This window comes from Epinephelus lanceolatus, chromosome 19, assembly GCF_041903045.1.
Source record: "Epinephelus lanceolatus isolate andai-2023 chromosome 19, ASM4190304v1, whole genome shotgun sequence".
In the NCBI taxonomy this organism is placed as follows: Eukaryota; Metazoa; Chordata; class Actinopteri; order Perciformes; family Serranidae; genus Epinephelus; species Epinephelus lanceolatus.
The window spans coordinates 17,936,058-17,955,117 of NC_135752.1; the positions used below are offsets into that span (position 1 = coordinate 17,936,058).

Consider the following 19,060-nt stretch of genomic DNA (forward strand, 5'->3'; position numbering starts at 1 on the left):
AGAGCTTTGGCATGAATCACTACCTGCTTGGGGCACATTGGCAGCTGGGTGATTTCCTGAATTCGGTGCACTTTGTGTCCCACAGGTTTACCTCAAAGATTTTCATATAAAGTAAACCACAAAATGCATTTTAAAGCAAGAAATGGAAAGATCTATGTGTCTTTGCATTATAACACACAAACATATTTTTAAAAATTATGTTTTGAAAAATTTCATGGGTTGCTGAGGAGTAGAGGTCAGCCAAATGTGCATGTCCCCACTGACCAAAGTCACTTTTTCAATGAATATAAAACAAATAAAAACAGCCAGTAACCCCAAGTTTTTTCTGCTAATATAATTATTTGCCCATCTACTTTAACCCAAATAAAAGAAATCTGAGAAAAATACATGAATTATTTATAAAATAGCACTATTTAATCATGTCCCCCAGTTTTGTTCAACCCCGTAACAGCATACCAAGTCCCCCTTTTTTAAAAATAATGGTTCAGTACAACTTCCTCAGCACCCAGGAAGTGACATCACTCAAGTCTTTTCCAGCTCACACTGTAAAGAGAGGTAAGTGTGAGCATACTTTCTTACCTATATTTCATTGTTTTTATCGTCAGATTGACATCGTCAAGCTCAACCTTTCAACACTGTTACATGCATAAATGATATTTACTATTGTTTGTGAAAAAGCAAACAATAGTGTTGGAAAAATATATTAATTTCTTGTTTTCCTCATGCCATGTGGTGCTCCATACCCTAGCTAATGTGGACTTATGGCTAGTTTTAGCTAAAATCTTCAACCCCGTAACATTCAACCCCGTAACAAAAAACACTGTTAGTTGAATCATTGTTACAGGGTTGAAGGTTGAACTGTTCTTAAGCCAGCCAGCCAGCCCCTTTTCTCTAAATGTTATTTCATGTTCATTATTTTCAGATATCAGATGGCTAAATAAATTGCAGAGAGGCAAAGAGAGTACAGGGCGAGAAGAAATGCAGATTCACAGAGAAGGGAAGAATACCTCAGGAAAGAGCGTGAGCGGTAGAAAAGAGATACAGAAGCAGGGAAAAAGAAATCCATCAATGACCTGAGTAAGAGAGCTCAAAGACGTAAGTGGAAGGAGTGGCAGAAGGCTAAAGAAAGACAGAAAAGGAAAGCTGAGACTGACAACAGTGGGCCTATCTCTCTAACCCCTCCACATAGTCCTGACAGTGAGATTCAAGATGCAGTGCAAGCCAGACCAGAGTCCTCATGGTGAGGGAAATATGTGGTTAGAGATAGTGCTTGGTTTTAATTATGATAGCTTGTTTAAAAAACACTGCTATATACATTGCTTTAAACATGATTAATCTGATTATTCTAGTAGCTCCTAAGAAATGCACATTTGTAGGAAGGGAGCCATGGTTTACTCAATCAGTCAATCAGTCAATCAATCAGTTTTATTTATAAAGCCCAATATCACAAATCACAATTTGCCTCACAGGGCTTTACAGCATACAACATCCCTCTGTCCTTATGACCCTCACAGCTGATCAGGAAAAACTCCCCAAAAAAACCCTTTAACGGGGAAAAAAACAGTAGAAAGCGAAGAGCAACTGAGGAGGGATCCCTCTTCCAGGACGGACAGACGTGCAATAGATGTCGTACAAATTGAAGTACTGACTTAGTAGTGAATTCAGACCCCCCCCTTCCACACACACACACACACACACACACACACACACACACTCACACACATTCACAAACAAACACATACAAAGCCATGGTGGTCAATTATTGTACCCTAGTGTATATTATGTAATTGCTATGTCACTACTAATGTAACTACTAATCTGTAAAAGTAACGATCCCCTTTCCATGCATTGTATGGTTTCATCTTAGTCATTCAGCAGGCAAGAAAGCATCCAGAAAAGCAAGAGACAAACTGCGTGAAGAAATAGGGAAACTAAAAAGGAAACTCAAACATCAATGTTGTATCATTCATTCAACCCTGTTACAGTGCATTCAACCCTGTTACTTGATACATTTTCATACATTTTTTGATAATAATAACAAATATTAGATAAATGTTTGTTGAACTGTATGCAGAGTTTAGAAAACAAGTAGAAAATATATGAAAGCCTAATCTAACGTTCATGTTAAAGTTTATTTTCATGATTCATGAAGACCGCATGTACATTAAGTTGCTATATCCTACTTGACAGTCAAATTATTATTATTTAGAATCAAATAAAATATACTTATAATAAGTTATTTTACACAAGGGACAGATGATTACCAAGGCACTGCAAGAATTAGTTTGAATATGTTTTAGAATTATATTCACACAGGAATCAAATTGTCCCGTTACAGGGTTGAATTTAAAACAATCTAAGTGACAAAGAAATTCCTAATAATGTTTGGGATTTCATGCCTAAGGTGGGAAAACGTATTTTCTCAGAGGTTCAAATAGTCCTTCACTTCATCAGATGGAATATTCAGAAACACAATTATTTGTGGTATTTTTTTTCAGTAACCAGAGAACCCAAAGTGCACCGAATTCAGAGAATCACCCAGCTCCTTCATCCTATCAAAGCACCTACAGGCCATAATCTGGACTCCTCTGTCCTGTCACACATGAGGGCACTGTGGCCTTCCTTTGCGGTCCAAGATAAAATGTTTGGCACTGGTATAAAGACTATGGAAGATCAGATGCCATCTTAGTGAATTAAAAAATAAGAACTACTTTGCCCAGTGGCAGCCCTTATGATTCATATGGTAAGCAGTTGACCACTATCAGTTTGATGGTCTTTTTGTTTGTTGGAGTTGAGAACAAAGTGTTTCTAAACAGACTGTAGGGGTTATTTCAGATGCATACAGATCCAAGGACATATCCATGATTTACTTCACCAGCAGTGTTTTAACCTTGTTTGCTGGACGAAAGTACGCTGCTAAGCAACATATGTTACCTGGATGTTATAATGCACCTTTGGTTCTGGAGGGTCAAGAGTGCAACTCCTCATAGCGTGAAAACAACGCTTTAAATGTAGCTTTCAACCTGTTCCCAATTAGATGCATGCTTGATTCCTCCTGACCTCACTGCTAATAGCCATGCTGTGTTAGGCACTGCGGTTGGCAGCAGGGAAGAATGAAAAAGAACAAGTGGTTCAGATGTAACACACTTCCATAAATTCTCCATCCCTCAGAACTTGGTGAGTGGGATATAAATAAGAACAACATTTAGAGTGACAGGGGACATTAATGAACAGAACATTGGTGAAAACGTTTACAACCAGCATCATCTCTAGGTCTCACTTGATGTGGTACATTCATTTGGTACATGTGTGTGTTTAATCAACAATATCCTGAGATAGACACGACTTCTGGCGACCATCCAGACTTCATAAAACCACACTTTCATCTGTAACTGATTAGATATGATATATAACTGATGGGAGATGCAACTCATACTACAAAGGACTTTACACCAGTCGCAGACAAGGGTTCACGTGATAAGATTCATTCATCATTGCTCCGTCTTTGTGCATCCAGACGTTCTTCTCAAGACCTCTGTAGGAATAGAGGTTTTATCTTGGCTCATGTTCAAAGTCAGGCACAAGGTACTGGAATATGCCTTTTCAAAGGTGTTTTGATAGCACCAGGTGATTACACATGGAAGCATGTGCTAATGTATGTGCCTGCTACTGAGAGCAAGAGGAGTGTTGCTGTGTGTCTGTGTTCATCTGTGTGTGTTCCTGTCTCCACTGGTGTGTGCATTAGGCTTATGTGTGAGCATGCATATGGATGTGTTTCCGTTCTGTAGCTGCTTGTTGTTCTTGGCTGAGAGATCCCAGATGAGAAAAGCAGATACATTTAAGGAAGTTGAGAAAATATCTTAGATTGAGCCTGCAAGAACAACAAACAGGGCAATGCTCCTTTTGTCAGTGTGGCAGCTGACATGAATTTGAGGTTTAACTGCTATTAATTTTACACCCTATGGTATGTCTAACAAACTAATGCTGCAAGTTAAGACCTAAAAGAGGTACTTTAAAAGACACAGATGCATGCAAATGTGCACAAATACTAGAAAGGTGAAGAGTGTTGTTAATATCGCATTAGACTGCTGATAAGTCTACTGAATTGCTAAAGTGCAGTTATTGATTTTAACTGTTATCTTTACATGAAAAAGACAGAGTAATCATCAGTGCAGCCTATGCCCAAGAAATTCAGCCTTCCTCTTGAACATCCATACTAACAAACTTGCAAACCCACTCATTTATCCAGATGTATGCACAGTACAGACAGCCCTGTCCATAGGATAACTGAATGAAAAGTGAAACTCAATAAATACTCTCTCACATTGACAAAAACTGTAATTTTACCTCGCTGAACACAGGAACTGTTGGTCTACCGCTGCCTCGATCAGTTAGGTTGTGTTAATGTGTGACTTTGGTTAATCTGAACTAACTCTTAAAACACCAAGATCACACACAAATTATCTGATCAAGGCAGCAGTAGACCAGCAGCTCCAGAATTAAAAATTACAGTTTTTGTCAAAGTAGTCTGGTTTTGAAGAGAGTATTTATTAAGCTTCTCTTTCCATTGAGTTCCTTTACGAAAAGGGCTGTCTGGGAAGTACTGAGCGTGCAACAGGATAATTGTGACTTGGATTACACTGCACGAGTTGTGTGAGAGTTTGGAAACTGATGTTTTGATATTGTATTGCTGATGGTAAATGTGGCCACCTATAGGTTCAATTCATCGAGAATTGTCTGTGTTTCTGGATTCTTTATTCAACAGAAGTATGCAACAAAAACTTTTTGCAACTTCACAAATTCAACATAACATGTGAATGATATGCAAATTGTTATTTGGGGGGATACGTATTTCTTTAAGGCTGCAGTTTGCTAAAAAAAAAACTTGAACGCCGTCCAGCACGTCGGTAGGCAAAAATGTTTATAGCTGTTGCGAATGGCCACCAATTTTCAGATAGTCTCTCCTGGAGGGCATTCATAGTCTTGCACTGATTTTTATACACTAAAAGTAACAGAAATAGTTGTGTAAAGCATGAAAAAACAAATTGAAACAACCACTGTCACACACCTGGCCTGTCATAGTGTGAAATGGATGTGAATGTCATATTGTCAGTTTCGGAAAGTTACGTAAATTGTAGATTTAGAGCTGTGTCAGAGTATACTGGTACCTTTTTGATACATGTAGAGGATTCTCACAATGATGACTGCCAGAGTGTAGCTCTATTTTTACCAATTAGCCAAAATGTGTATAGCTCAAAAAAGCATATATATAAGCCAACCCAGTATCTCTGTTTTAAGATGAGACATGATGTAGACTGACTTTTATTCAGCAGCAGAGTAACTTAAGGATGGATGGGGGGTATAATGTCGAAGAGTTGTGCAGAACCAGGGTAGAGTCAGATTACAGAGGGTATAGGGAGTTGCCCTCTCTCTGTTTTGGCTGGGAGGTCTCTTCACATCAGCTCCGAGATAGGCTTTGACTGAATGACAGCTCTGAAGCCCACATCAGGAAGAGGATTAGCCGATGGGCTGGGGAACCTCAGGGGGATGGGGTCACATTAACCCAATCCTCCAACCCTCTCTTCATACTTTTTCGACCCCCTAATGTTCTCCTCCATCACCTATTGGCCCCCAATGATTTACCCCCAACTGGTTCAGCCTTCCACCTCCGCGTCTCCTCTTCACTTGACCCTTCTTTCTCCCCAGCATAATTTACCTGACCTCCAAGCCCTCAGCCATTCCAAACTAACTACCACCCATGGATGGAGCCAAGATGTCAGTTGTCCTCTTGCTCAGTTTACCCCAGCTCAAGTGAAGGCCAGTGGCCTGACAGCGGGAGGTCAATCAGCCCCCTCAACCAGGACCTCCATCACTGTAGCCAACCCCATGGAAACATGTTGCAAGAAGAAGCAACTTACTGTGTGGTCAACAAAAGCATTTTAGCAGCTGCACCAAGGCGATCAAACAGAGCACTTCACATTGGATTTGTGGCACGCCAAAACATCTGAGTGAACTTTGCTCTTTACTCCACCATGTCAAAGGCTATGTTTGTTGTCGACAGTGAGGGTGATGGGTCGTTATCTTAGCCATCAAACTCACATCACATAATCCTACAATCACTCACAAATTTTGCACTCTTGGTTCTCCTGTTGGACATATCTTTCTGTTAGAATTATTTGTTTGTTGAAGAATGCTGTATTGGTACTATGCAGTGAAACCCCACTGCATTTTACTTATTTGGTTTGAGTAGCGTCATGATTTGTAAGCAGAACCCAGAGCATAGTGATATAAAGGTTAATATCCATGTGCAAAAGTAAGAAAAAAGCAAACTATCTCTTTAGTGTGCTTTCTCTCAATGTTTTTTTTTCTTCTTGTTATGTTTTTAAGAATTCAAGTTTTTATGTTTTCTTCAAAACAGTTTTTAGGTAAATGCTTTGAAAAAAATTCCAAAAGAAAAAGACTGGAACACACATACTAACTTGCTATAAAACTTATCTGACCATTTAACAGAGACAAGATCCCATATGCTCTCACAACAGAAAATAGTCAGCCAGTGCCACTGACCACTACCACTGGAATGCGACCGCAGCTAGTGAAATATACCACAGCAGTGAAACTACCTACAGTACATCAATAATCACTCAAGTGTGCCAAAACCCCCAAATAAAATACATCCCTACTGCAGACAGCCTTCCACAGACGCAGCCATTCAACCAGGAAGTTGTGTACGGACACTTTGTGGAACTTAGGTATCATCATTCCATCTTGCATAACATGCATACTCACCCTTTCGCCTCTTATCAAGCACTTTCCTTCTCATGTGAACCACGCTGACAGCACGATAGTGAGATGGCACAACACGCAGCGGTGCCATGTATAGCACAATCTTTATCGAGTCAGCACATTCCATGAAAGCAAAGCACTAAACTCTCACCACAGTGTGCAGATAATACCTTTAACAAGCCATCTGTTTGCCCTTGCTTCATGGAACATGGGAAAAAACAAATGTGGGCAACGACTGACCTGTGACTTAGGAAACAAATGTTGGGCAGTAGATTTGAAACTCCAGAAGCGGTGGTGGCTTGCTAGTGCTCCTAGGGGGGTTGAAAAGGATATCTGGCATCCTAAGAACATATTTTTGTGGATCATTTCCACAGATAAATAAACACCTTCTTACTGGCATGTCCAAAAAACCCTCATTACATCACACTGAAGCAGGAAGCTCAATGGTAATCACTCAGCAACTCTCAACTTATAAAAGACAAAGCTTTGATTGAAATCAATTGTTTCAATCTAAAGCATGTCCAATGTATTGTTATTTAAAGATTTACCAACTCAGGGAGGACATATTGAGTTTTACACATGATGCTGAAACAGTCAGTCATACAAAAATATTCACCTACCCGGTCACTCACCTGTCTGTATATCGGCGGGTAGGTTCATTCAACATCAGACCATGTGGTGCATGGGTGAAGGGTGGTTGGCGCAACAGGCGGTAGCGTAGTGGCTGGCAGTGCCTACAAAGTATGCAGTCTGGCTTGGATGCCAAGAGGGTGGCATCAATCTCTAGGTGCTGCTCCATGGTAAAAAACTGTACCCCATACACCTCTTCCTCTATGTCCAGCTTCAGCGTCAGTGGGGTATCACAGAAGACATTGCTGGGGCCCAATGAAATGTTGTTCCCACTGACAGTCAGCAGCAAGATGTTATGGATAGCTGGAAGTGCCGTTTCCTCGGGGCTGAAAAAGGTGACCCACACAGTCAGGGAGTCTGGTATCAGTGGGTAGGCGAACTCTAGCTGAAGCATGCAGCCCTGGAGAGGGCACTCCGACAGGCCGACAACACCTTGCTCATTCCCTGCATTTGGGCTCCAGGTGCGCACGCTTGGCTCACAAGCCTGCTCCACATCTGGAGGGCCTGTGGATTCAAGACAGATACAACAAAATGACATTAAACATAAATCAGACACAATAACCAAAAAGTTGCCTGGCGAATTCCTATGTTAGCATAATGAATGATTGTGAAATGACATAAAGACGTGTTGGAATGAACGCAAATATTTCAATTTCCAGGTCCTTGAATTTACTCAAAGGATGCAAAAAAAATCATCTGAACAGGTAAATTAGTCATTTTTTCCTAAATTCTAAAGCCAAAAGGCATTTTTTTGAGTGCTGACAGATCAAGAATTTGCATCACTGATCTTTTTAGTGTATCAACGTTTCTTGCAACATCAAGGTAGAGGTGAAACTGAGAGTTCATTGTGAGTCCATCTGCAGAGGAAAGGCAGAGCTGAGGTGTGTACCTTCTGAGAGGGGCCTGTGCAGGGTTCTCACTTCAGCACAGTCATTACAACCTCTAACAGTCACACTCCAGCCATATTTGGAGTCCACACACAGCTAACTCGCATTATCCCAAGTGACGTACATTAACATTCATCAAGCACTTTTAGAAGCCAGCAAGCAGCAGACACTATGTTCTCCCTCGATTTCCTTTTGTGCATTTCCAAGCTGGCAACCAACGAAGCCATTTGCTAACCTCATTTCTGGGCACCGTGCAAAATTCCAGTGTTTAATCAAGTGAGGACTGAATATGGTCTCCAAGCCACATTATCTCAACACATTTATTATTGTACTGTAAGTGTGTGTGTGTGGCCAGAGTGGAGGTGAATTAAAGAAAAAGAGAAAGAGAGACAGAGAGAAAGAGAAAGAGAAAGAGAAAGAGAGGGAGGGAGAAAGACGGGGGGAGGTTGGGAGAGAATGAACTAAGATACTCCAAGAGCTTGGCTTTGCTCGGCTTATGTAGTCCTAGCTTTCTGGGTACATTTTCATTGAGTTTGCAAGGAAAGGAGCTGCAGCCACTGAAAATATTTTGTAATGTCAGCTGTTATGATGGGCCCTACTCCTGCTCTGGCACTGTTGCTAATGTGGTTTGAGATTTAAGAGGAGACAGAATAGGAGTGTCATCCACTGTGTAACCTGAGGCAACATAAACTGTCTTTTAAAGATGCGAAGATATATCTGTGATTAGCAGAACGATCTGTGCAAGCTAAGGGTTTAAATCCAACATCGAAACCGCAATGATTTATATTTATATGCTTAGTTGTAGATGCCTTCAACAAGTCATCAAAATTCACAATGAAAAGATAAATATGTAATTCCATATCAGTGTCTCCGTCTTCTAAAATTCACAGCAGCACACAGCTGCCCAAAAAAAATCTCGAAAGTGTTTGACCTATAATTCCCTATGTACAGGGAGAGGTGGCCCCAAGGTGACGAAACCATCCAGACCTAAGTTTTGAATATGAGCCATTCATTCACTGTTGATTAGCTGATCCCATCTGGGTATTAGTCTGGCAACAAAAACACCCATTCTAAGAAAAAATTAGTGAAATACATCAGGCATCACTGCAGTAGAGTAACTGGTGCTAGGTTCAGCAAAAAACATTATCGCTGTTATCTCAAAGCTGTCCAGTGTGTCATGAACATAGGTTAAGGTCTGGGCAAATGTGACTAAATGGACATAAGTACACCACATTGGAATTTTGGGAATCAGTTTTGGTATCCTTCATGGAAAGGAAGCTCACTGCTGTTTTCAGAGTACAATGACTACAACTGAATTGCGGATAATCAGGTGGCTGGTGAGCCTCCATGTCCCCTGACTGTTACGCATTAATGCGTAGACATGGGAGAGAAAAATAAATAAATTACAAAGCTTGTAAGAAAGTTTTTTCTCATTCAAAAGTTTTATATTCTGATAATTATCTCAGAAAAGATGGCAGGGGTTATGTATAGCAAGTCTTACTGGGCCAGAGACTTTACTATGGCCAATTCATGCACAACCCAGGACTGCTCTTGGTGACCTGGGATATGATGGGAGCTGTGTATTTGTCAGCCTTTATAATACTTTTCTCCCCCACAGACGCAAGAAATCAATCAATGCAGCTTTAATCACACCATAAAACTGGGGACGCTCACCTGAGAGTCTCTAAGTGGGCATTCAAACCAAAAACAGTCCTGTGTTTAAAAAAATGTAAGGTGCTGCCTTGTCTGGGATCATATTGTTTCAGATGCCAGTGAAAAGATTAAACAGAAATCAGGTGGGCTACTTCAGTTAAAGCATGGGAATTCTTGGATCGAATAGGAGCCGATCCAGATCAGCTGACCATAATAAAAAGTTGACCGGAACCCTTTCTGGTCCTGGGCCAGAACTTGGGCCCCATAGCGTTCTGGAGGGCCTGTAAAGACCTCTAGTTTGAAGGTTAGGTTTAAAGACAGTACTATAAGACAAGATCTTTAAACTCTGGAAAGTAACTACAGTGACAATCATTTATCATTCATTGCGATGATTGCCAGGTAAAGTAGAAACATAGCACTCATGTTACAAAGTAATCTACCAGGACTGAATGTGTGGAGGTATTTGCATGAGGGGGATTCATTATTTCATAAAGCCCTAATATCGAACATGTAGCTTTATTTTTATCCTTGAAAGTTTTTTTTTCCTTTAAGGGTTAAACATATTGGTTGGCAGTGGGGTTGGCTGGGGTTACCTTTCTGCCACTTTTCAGCCCCCAATCAACAATTATCCAATCAACATCAGACATCTGGGAATTCCAAAACCAGCAACTGTGCCTGCCATTCAAGATTAACCTTTTTCATGCACAGGTAAAGAAAAGTTACTGATAGTGTGCTCTTCTGAAACAAGGATAATCAATGTTCGATAAAACTTACAGAAAAATGACTAGTCGGCGGAGTATAACTCCAGGATAGATGCTGGTGCCTGCCCACTATCCAGCCATAATCCCTCTGCTCTGGAGAATCATACTGATCCACAAAAAGTCCAGAGAGCCGGATGAATAAACAGACAGGGATATGTCCGGGCATGCACGCTTTATGCTTTCTAAGAAGTGTCTGGCTCTGGCTCTCACTATCGATGACTCACTGTCACACACTGTTACACACTTCCTCACTCCAAAGGCAGACATCAACCCCCTCCAACCCTTTTGCCCTGACACACACACACAAACAGAGAGACACTTCACAGACACACTTTATGAAGGCAACAGACACTCTACAGCCTGGGAATCAATGTCACATCACGTTGCATTCAGGGTATTTCAGAGGTTAATCCGTCATAGCTGTTGGCAGCTGGTATTTCTTTTCCCTTTTTTTTTACACATGGAGCAGTTGATACAGGTGCTACTTTTAGGTACACATCACTACAGATTCTTTTGCCTGATTAAATAAAAAGAGGAGCTACCATACGGTACTGTGACAAACTGATGAAAGGAGCCATGGGAAATCATTGAGTAGAAAGGTAAGGACCAGAAGTGGATGGTATCAAACTGCAAGAACATAAATTTGAAGATAAAAGTATCCTTGAATATTATCTTGCTTTTTAATGACAAGCGTACAAGAACAAACCCAATGATTAAGAACAATTGTTGACTGTGGTTTACATGGTGCATAATGTCAACCCCTAGTGAGGTGAAAGTGAGTCACTTTTTGAAGTGAGCTTTGAAGGTAACTTTCTCAAGCATGGCCAGTGTTGATCTTGGGAGGTAAAGGCACAACAATCTTTTCCTTTGATCAAGTGTTGGGTTTTAGTGTAGCCTCATGGTGTGAAATAGCAATGGATCAGAATGAGTGATACATTAAACATAGAGATCACATCAACATGTCTGATTCTCTGACCCCCTTTACGCTTTTCATTTAAATCATTTTGAGTGATCAGTTTGCAATCAGATGGTGCTTGACCACATGGAGGTACAGGTATAAATGCACCCAAAAGTCACTGACAATGGATTGTGATCTGATCGGCCAAACCATCTCCACAGGTGGTCAGGGACGAATTGTGACCACATTGACCACAAGTGTAATTGCAGTTCCATTTTCAATCCACATACAACCAACTAAGTGGGCGGATATACATAATCGCATGCGATTGTTCCAAAACAGGTAGACACGGCTTTCCCTCAATGGTTGGAATACGGGCCCCAAGCTTTGCTGGAGCTGCAGGGCATTCTTCATGGACCAGAGTCAAAACAAGACCAGTGTCTACTTTCAGATTGGTCCAATGAAAGTATACCAACGAAACACAGCAAATTATATCGTAACTGTGCTGTTTATTAAGCAATGGGTAATCAAAGGTTTGGCCGATGGCTACAACCGTTTGGGTTTTTTGAGCTGGACAGAGCGATCAAATTTCAATCGGATCTCACATATTAACAGCAGGTGTAACTGTATTAAAGTTGAATAATATCTAGATACAATCTGGATACGAGACGCATCTCAATCAAAAGTGTAAAGGGGATCTCTGTCACAAATTTATCTGTTCAAAATCAGGGGTACTTTGTCGCATATCCAAAGGAATTAGATGATTAATGAGACAGGTAAGAACAGTTAAACTGCTACCAGGAAGTACACAATAAAATAATGTGGTTATGATTGTTGAAACCAATGGATGAGCCAAATGGTTTAAAGTGCATTCTGAGAGAATGTGGCTACATGATGGCAATATGCATTACAAGAGATTTACTAAAAAAAAATCTGACTTTATGATGTATGTCACGCATTATGTAACAATTACACATATTTTGTTCATATCAGTTAATTAACCATGTTCGGATTGCAAAGCATGGCAGACAAACCCTGACACACATATGCTTGCTGTTAAGGCTCATTGAGTAAATCCATACATATTTACACGCAAGCAGACATTTTGTACATTCCATGTATTGCAAATGTGAAGAGTGTTATTTTGTAAGTGCAGTTCCATGCATACATACAAAATAACAGGAATGTGTATTTACATAGAGCTACGCACACAGACATTCCCACACATATGTTGGTGAACATACACATCCCGGACCTTTCACTTCCATTCATGCACACTGCTGTTTTCAATCAACCCAGGATCCTCCCTTGTGAATGTCACTAACCACATGCAATTCTCCTAACTATCTTGGGTGGTTTCCACCCCACCCAACCTCTCTTACCCCCTCCCTGAATCCATATCCATGTGTGTGTTTTTGCCTTTTTTTCATTCTTGCTTTTTTCCCTCCAGCCATATTTCTCCCGGGCATAGAGTAGTAAAGATTTATGAGAGGTACTCGGGCTCTCTCTGACCACGCCAGTGTTTCCTAGTCAAGTACTGTGAGGACACAGCAAGTCCTTAAATAACAGGTGCCATGTGCATGCATTAATGCTGATGAATGAACACATGCACAGTCAGAGTGTGTGTTAACACACTTATCTTCCAATATAAGGAAGTTATGCCAATAGTTAATATGCCAATACTTTACAGTATCTGAGAGTAGTAGTTTGCCAGAGTTTCTGTTGGAAGTTAGTAACTGCTGGACACATATGCACCATCACAGCAGGAAGCAGCAGCTGTAGTATCCAGTGAGAAGCTGGCCCAAGCAGAGGTTACAGGGAATGGGGAGCTGCCACAAACAGGGACCCCTTCCAAGAGGGAAAATAGAGTACAGTTTACACACACAGCATGTTAGACAAGCCCAGACTTGCCTCTGGTACATACACTAGCCAGTGTGAAGGCAAGGTTCAGTGACTTTAGAATCTATAGACTCTAGAGAATCTACACACACACACACACACACACACACACAGAAATTCATTCAGACAAAGCGACAAAACATTTTTTACTGCATCATTTGGTCGTATTTGTCATTGTGTCTGTCTACAGCCAGATCTGACCGAAACAATATCAACTGCCGCAATGTTTTTCCTCTTGTTTTCAATGCGTGTGTTACTTAGATTTTACATGATCATAGTCAGGGTCACCCTGAACAGGATTAGACTGAAAACTGCAAAGAACTCCGATGGTAAACATTTATTTATTCAAATAATGCGTTTAAAATTTAGGACATTTTCATGTGTGGCTATAACTTTCCCTTTACAGTGATGTATGGGGAAAATACTTATGGTCACAGTCAGCCAACTCTTTTATCAAATTTGCTGATAATTTCATTTGTACCAGTACCGTACAGCACCAACAGACGCACATCAAAATCCAAGCGGGGGCTGTCTTAACCATGTTTTACACAATACTACTGTCGTGCTGTGCTGCTGTATTTTGTCTGTCTGTGTGCTGTTAGTGTCCTGATTTTATCTAGCAACCATTACCACTGAACCCATCACAAATATAGAAATAGATGGTAAGAAGCAACAACATGGCAATGAGCAGATGACACCATTACCCACATTACACATCACATTTATTCTTGGGTATTGGCACAATATGTACAGGTTAGTATAACAGATGGACAGATGCTAACACCTTTGTGTGTGTGTGTGTGTGTGTGTGTGTGTGTGTGTGTGTACAGAATTAGATAATGTATGTGCATTTCACTTGTGCCAGATGGTATTTGTGTGCATGCCTATGGTTATGTAGATTTTTTTAAGTTGAGCTCACATTTGACTAGCTTAGGATAAATGTTACTTTTTTTATTATGTTTTTGTTATGCCATCACTGGTACTAATCACAGTGGAAGCACCAGGAAGATAAGAAGGATGGTTGCAAGGACCAGTGTAAGGACCAGTGTAAGTCCGAAATGTTATCAGACCAAATGAATGAACTACTGATAGTGAAATGGGTCATTTTGCTGCGGTTGTAGTCACAATGTGAAATAGACTTAAAAGTCCAGCACACTTCCTGGGGGCCTGTACTGCACACATTGTAGACAGACAGGTGGTGCTTTCTCAGAGTCAAGGGAAATGGCTGACTGGCTGAAAGACTACGTCATCAAATCCAGCCAAAGGACTGTTCCACTGTCAAGGATCCTTCGAATTCTACCAAGGATGGAGTCCTTCCTTCAGAGAATTTTCAAGGATGCATGTGTGTATGCTCAGTGGGCATGAAGTACCCACAGTTCTTTGTGCAGGGTTTGCCAAAATTGAAGGTGGCACCTCTTCAATGACGCACACCTGGGCACTTGCTAGCCTGTTCTAACGTTCATTGACCGAATGCTAGGAGGGAGTTTTGCCTAGCCTCTGTAGGATACGACTTGGAAGCATTCGTCCTACCAAGGAAGCATTCTTGACTTTAAGAAGCAACTGTTAATTGGCTAGCCTAACAATATTAATGCAACAAACAACCCATAATGCAACACGCTCTTAAAGCAACAGGTTTCATGAAAAAAATGTCCTAAACGCTAACCTGGAAATCCAGATGCCCCGCCCCTAGCAAATTCAAATTTGCTCTTCATGGGGATCTGGCCCCGACGAGCAGAGCCCGCTGAATCGCCACTCAGACCAATCAGATCAGTCTATCTGACAGAGGCGGGCTCTGGGCGGGCGTAACATGATGAGGACAGCGCTGCACTGTAGGAGTCTAAAAGTAAACAGCCAAGATGGCAGCTGCCGAAGGACCGCGTCCATTCAGTTTAGCTGTGGAAGAAACGCTAAGCCAACTACGCTTATCTTTTTCTTTGAGAGAGAAACAGAAGACTGCCCTAGAAGCCTTCGTTTCCAGGAAGGACGTTTTTGCTGTTTTGCCGACAGGATACGGCAAAAGCAGATTATATCAGTTAGCCCCACTGGTCAGCAAACAAATGGGGCTCACTGCAATGAATACGTCGCCTTGTTTTTTGCTCCGATTGGCAATCGTGCTACCCAGTTGCATGTGGCGGCATTTAATATGCCTCAGTTAGTGCCGCCCCTTGGGTAGGAAGGGTGTATCGGTGAGGGCCAGACTCAAAATCTTTATAGATTTGAGTCTGGATTTCCAGGCTACCTAAACGCTGCTACACCTGAGAGATTTGAAGAATACAACCTTGCAGAGCATGGTGTCTAATGTAACTACTTGGGGTTTTTCCAATACATTTATTAACAGGTTTATTAGACAGTGTATAATATGGGAGAACAACATAATGCACACACAGCTGCACATAATCACATGCATAATATCCAGTATTACTGATGCTGCCACTACTAGCACCAGAGTGATCAGAGTTGCACAGAAGGGAAAACTATTTTTATAACTTAACTACCTTGGTCCCTAACTCAAATTTTAAAAAAGGGGAATTACAGCTGATCTTTAACCTTAGTTTTGGGCCTGAGCCCTCATATGGGAATTGTAGTACCATACAGCACCATCCATTGGGGAGCGACCTCCTTGATCCTTCCATGTTGTCCCACGGCCCAAGTGTCAAGAATCCAGTGAGTCATTTGCATGTTTTGAGGTTGAGTCAGTCACCAAATATTTTGCATGTCCGTATATTGACTCACAAAATAAACAAAAGGCAAACCTCAAATCACGTTATCATACTGTAAGCTGTGGGTTAAAGGTGAATGTGGTTTTGCTTTTAAATCAGCTTATAGTAGGAATAGCTCATTATAATCAAGGAAATAGTAGGTTCAGTGCAGAGTGAGGGATGAGGAAGAAAACATGTTTGTTTTAATTATGATAAGCATACTACACTTGAGCCACACCTGTCCAATTAGTGCATCAACAACAACCATGCAATGACAGTGTTCACTCCCATGAAACCTACCAACCACTAAGTATAGTCAATAATATCGTACTGTACCTTCAGCCTCTCGTGGGGACCAGTGTCCAGATGGGGCACACGGTCGTGGGGACGAGGAGTTGGAGGCATACTGCAGTAGAACTCTCCCCTCAGTGCATTTATCACACACTGATCCCACTTCTCTAGGAAACCAACAGACAGACACAGCAGCCAACTTAGATACAGGCCAAAAACACATCATTTATACAATATATAAAGATACGGTGTTGACAATAAGGTCAAATGATCGGAGTTTAACAAAGTTTTAAGATGGTGCTTCTAATTATTTGGCTCACCTATGGGTGTTTTAGTCTTTAAAAAAATAATTAAACATTTAATTATACTATTTGCCATATTAAGTCAAACAATAATTTATAGTGAAATCAACCTCTATCACCTTTATTACCATACACACCCACATCTGCTTGGCAACCTATGTAGCTCATTTCACCTGTCGTAAAAGTGTCCAGAAATCGGAGGAAACCATTCCAGGGTGATGGAATTATGATGCTGCTCGACCACTTGGGGTGGCATTGGCACTGGCGGAGGTTTGGAGGCAGGTTGCCAGGTCTGGTAGATGAGATCCAGGTAGCAGTGCATCCTAGCCACCTGGTTCAGGGTGAAGGAGTCCGTGCAGGCATCGTCTTCAGGTAACAGAGGTAGGTGGTCAGTGTGAGGGGTGCAGATTTTGGATTGAACAGTGACAGGAGAAGGATGTAAATCAATTCCATGAAGAAATTCAACCACCTGTTTGTGTTTTACCATTTAACTATGACAACAAAAAAACGTTTCAACTTTTGCCCGAGTGACATGAAAGGATGTGCCCCCCGCTGTGTTTTTCCCATGAAACGTCCCCGCTAAATTCCACACCTTTCTCAGTGTGCACACAGACTCAACAAATTCCTCTACGGTGATCTCTGTGTGTCAGTTTCATGTGAGAGGTATAACTGTAGCGTTTTGCCCTGGATAAAAAACACATGCGGAGGCTCCGTCTCACCTGCATAACTCATGTAGTTGTTAAACGGTGTGTGTGTGAAATGCCGACAGCCACAGGTTTCATTGCCGGGTTCAGGATCATGGCAGCCTTTGTATTTGGGAGTGGGGTTGGTGTCGGCACACAGATCTCCAGTCTCCATTGAGGGCTCAGTCTCCAAACACGCGTCATTGCACGACTCGATCTCTGATATACCTCGAAACACGTGGTAAAGCCCGAGACTGTGTCCGATTTCATGGACCATCGTGTCAGTGTGGCCAAATGTTCCGTAGAAGGAGGGGTTCAGCACAATCCCACCTGAAAAAATACAAACACATGAAGTAAACAGTACAGACACTCAAGTGAGTGTGCACACACAACGGCCTCCTCCTAGTGTAGTGTAAAGTAATTGTGGAAGTGGAGTAAAATTCAGACAATGCATAATTAATGGGCCTCTTCGGCTTCATTATCACCTTCTTCCCTGTTAGAGCTGTGATGAAGAGAGAAACTGCTTGGGGCTTGAACTGTAATTACTCAAATCAACAATCTGGGCTGCCAAAGAGGGGATGTGTGTGCACGTGAGTGTGCATGCATGCATGTATGTGTTGTTGTTTGTCCTCTACCCAAATGTGTGAGGGCCTCTTTGTCCCAGGGCCAAGTGGCAACCCCAGCCAGATCTTCATCAGAAGAATTGGCAAAGAAGACATTCAGGTGAGTTGAGCCATCCAGATGCAGAATCTCTTTCAGCTCTTTCACATCCAAATAGGCTCTGGAAAATGAAAAACAAGTAAAAAAAAAAAAGAAAAAAAAAAGAGTATTTCAAATTAAGTTAATGGCCCTACAATGAGGGGGAGTCTCTTCCAAGTGAAGGCAGATTTCACCAAGGCAAACTTGTACAAATAACAACAGTGTTCCTGGCCAAAAAGAGCTTACGTAGTGCTATCTTTCAGGATGACAGCTCAGAATGAGGTCCCTGTTGACTTTCTTTAAAGTCTTTTGGCAACAGCAATGGCCCTTAAACTAATAGAATGAGGGTTGAATGGGAATAATTGACCCCGTGAGGTTGAAACCAGTTGGCATTTCTTAAACAATATTCCCCAAATAAATAATATAACTCCTCTCTTTGCTCTGCCTGAGAAGAACATTTTCACTTGGACATGGCCAACAGATTTTGGGTAATTTTGTTGAGAAATCCTGGCACAGTGATTGTGCACCTGCAGTGCGGTTATGAATGGTGTCAGATAAGGATAAATAACTGTGATCCGGCTGGTATTAATTTTGACCAATCAAATCATTTCTTCTCTTTCCATTCAATTTCATTGCAGTCCGTCCTCATTTACACTTGTGTAATAAAAAGGGGGATTACACATCATGTTGTTGATGTTGTCTGGGAAGTGCAAGAGGAAAATAAACAGTACAATTACCCCAAATATGCAACTATGGGCGTATAACGCTTTTGGAGTTCTCATTTGTGGAGATACCAAATTCCAAGCTGCGATGTTTTTGTGTGCATGATGATGTCAGATGTTTTATGTTGTAAGACAGTGAATCATGCAGTAACC

At 41.3% G+C, this 19,060-nt stretch overlaps 1 protein-coding gene across 2 annotated transcripts in view; it reads right to left on the minus strand.

Moving 5' to 3' along the window:
• pappaa (pregnancy-associated plasma protein A, pappalysin 1a) overlaps positions 1-19,060 on the minus strand; it is a 117,164-nt gene that overhangs the window by 80,062 nt on the left and 18,042 nt on the right. For both annotated transcript variants that reach the window (XM_033646882.2, XM_033646881.2), the window contains exons 3-7: positions 18,122-18,267; positions 17,523-17,816; positions 16,977-17,169; positions 16,547-16,668; positions 7,416-7,917 (exon numbers count right to left, since the gene is read on the minus strand). In XM_033646882.2, coding sequence (XP_033502773.2) covers positions 7,416-7,917; positions 16,547-16,668; positions 16,977-17,169; positions 17,523-17,816; positions 18,122-18,267 — 1,257 coding nt within the window. The remainder of the gene's footprint in view (positions 1-7,415; positions 7,918-16,546; positions 16,669-16,976; positions 17,170-17,522; positions 17,817-18,121; positions 18,268-19,060) is intronic.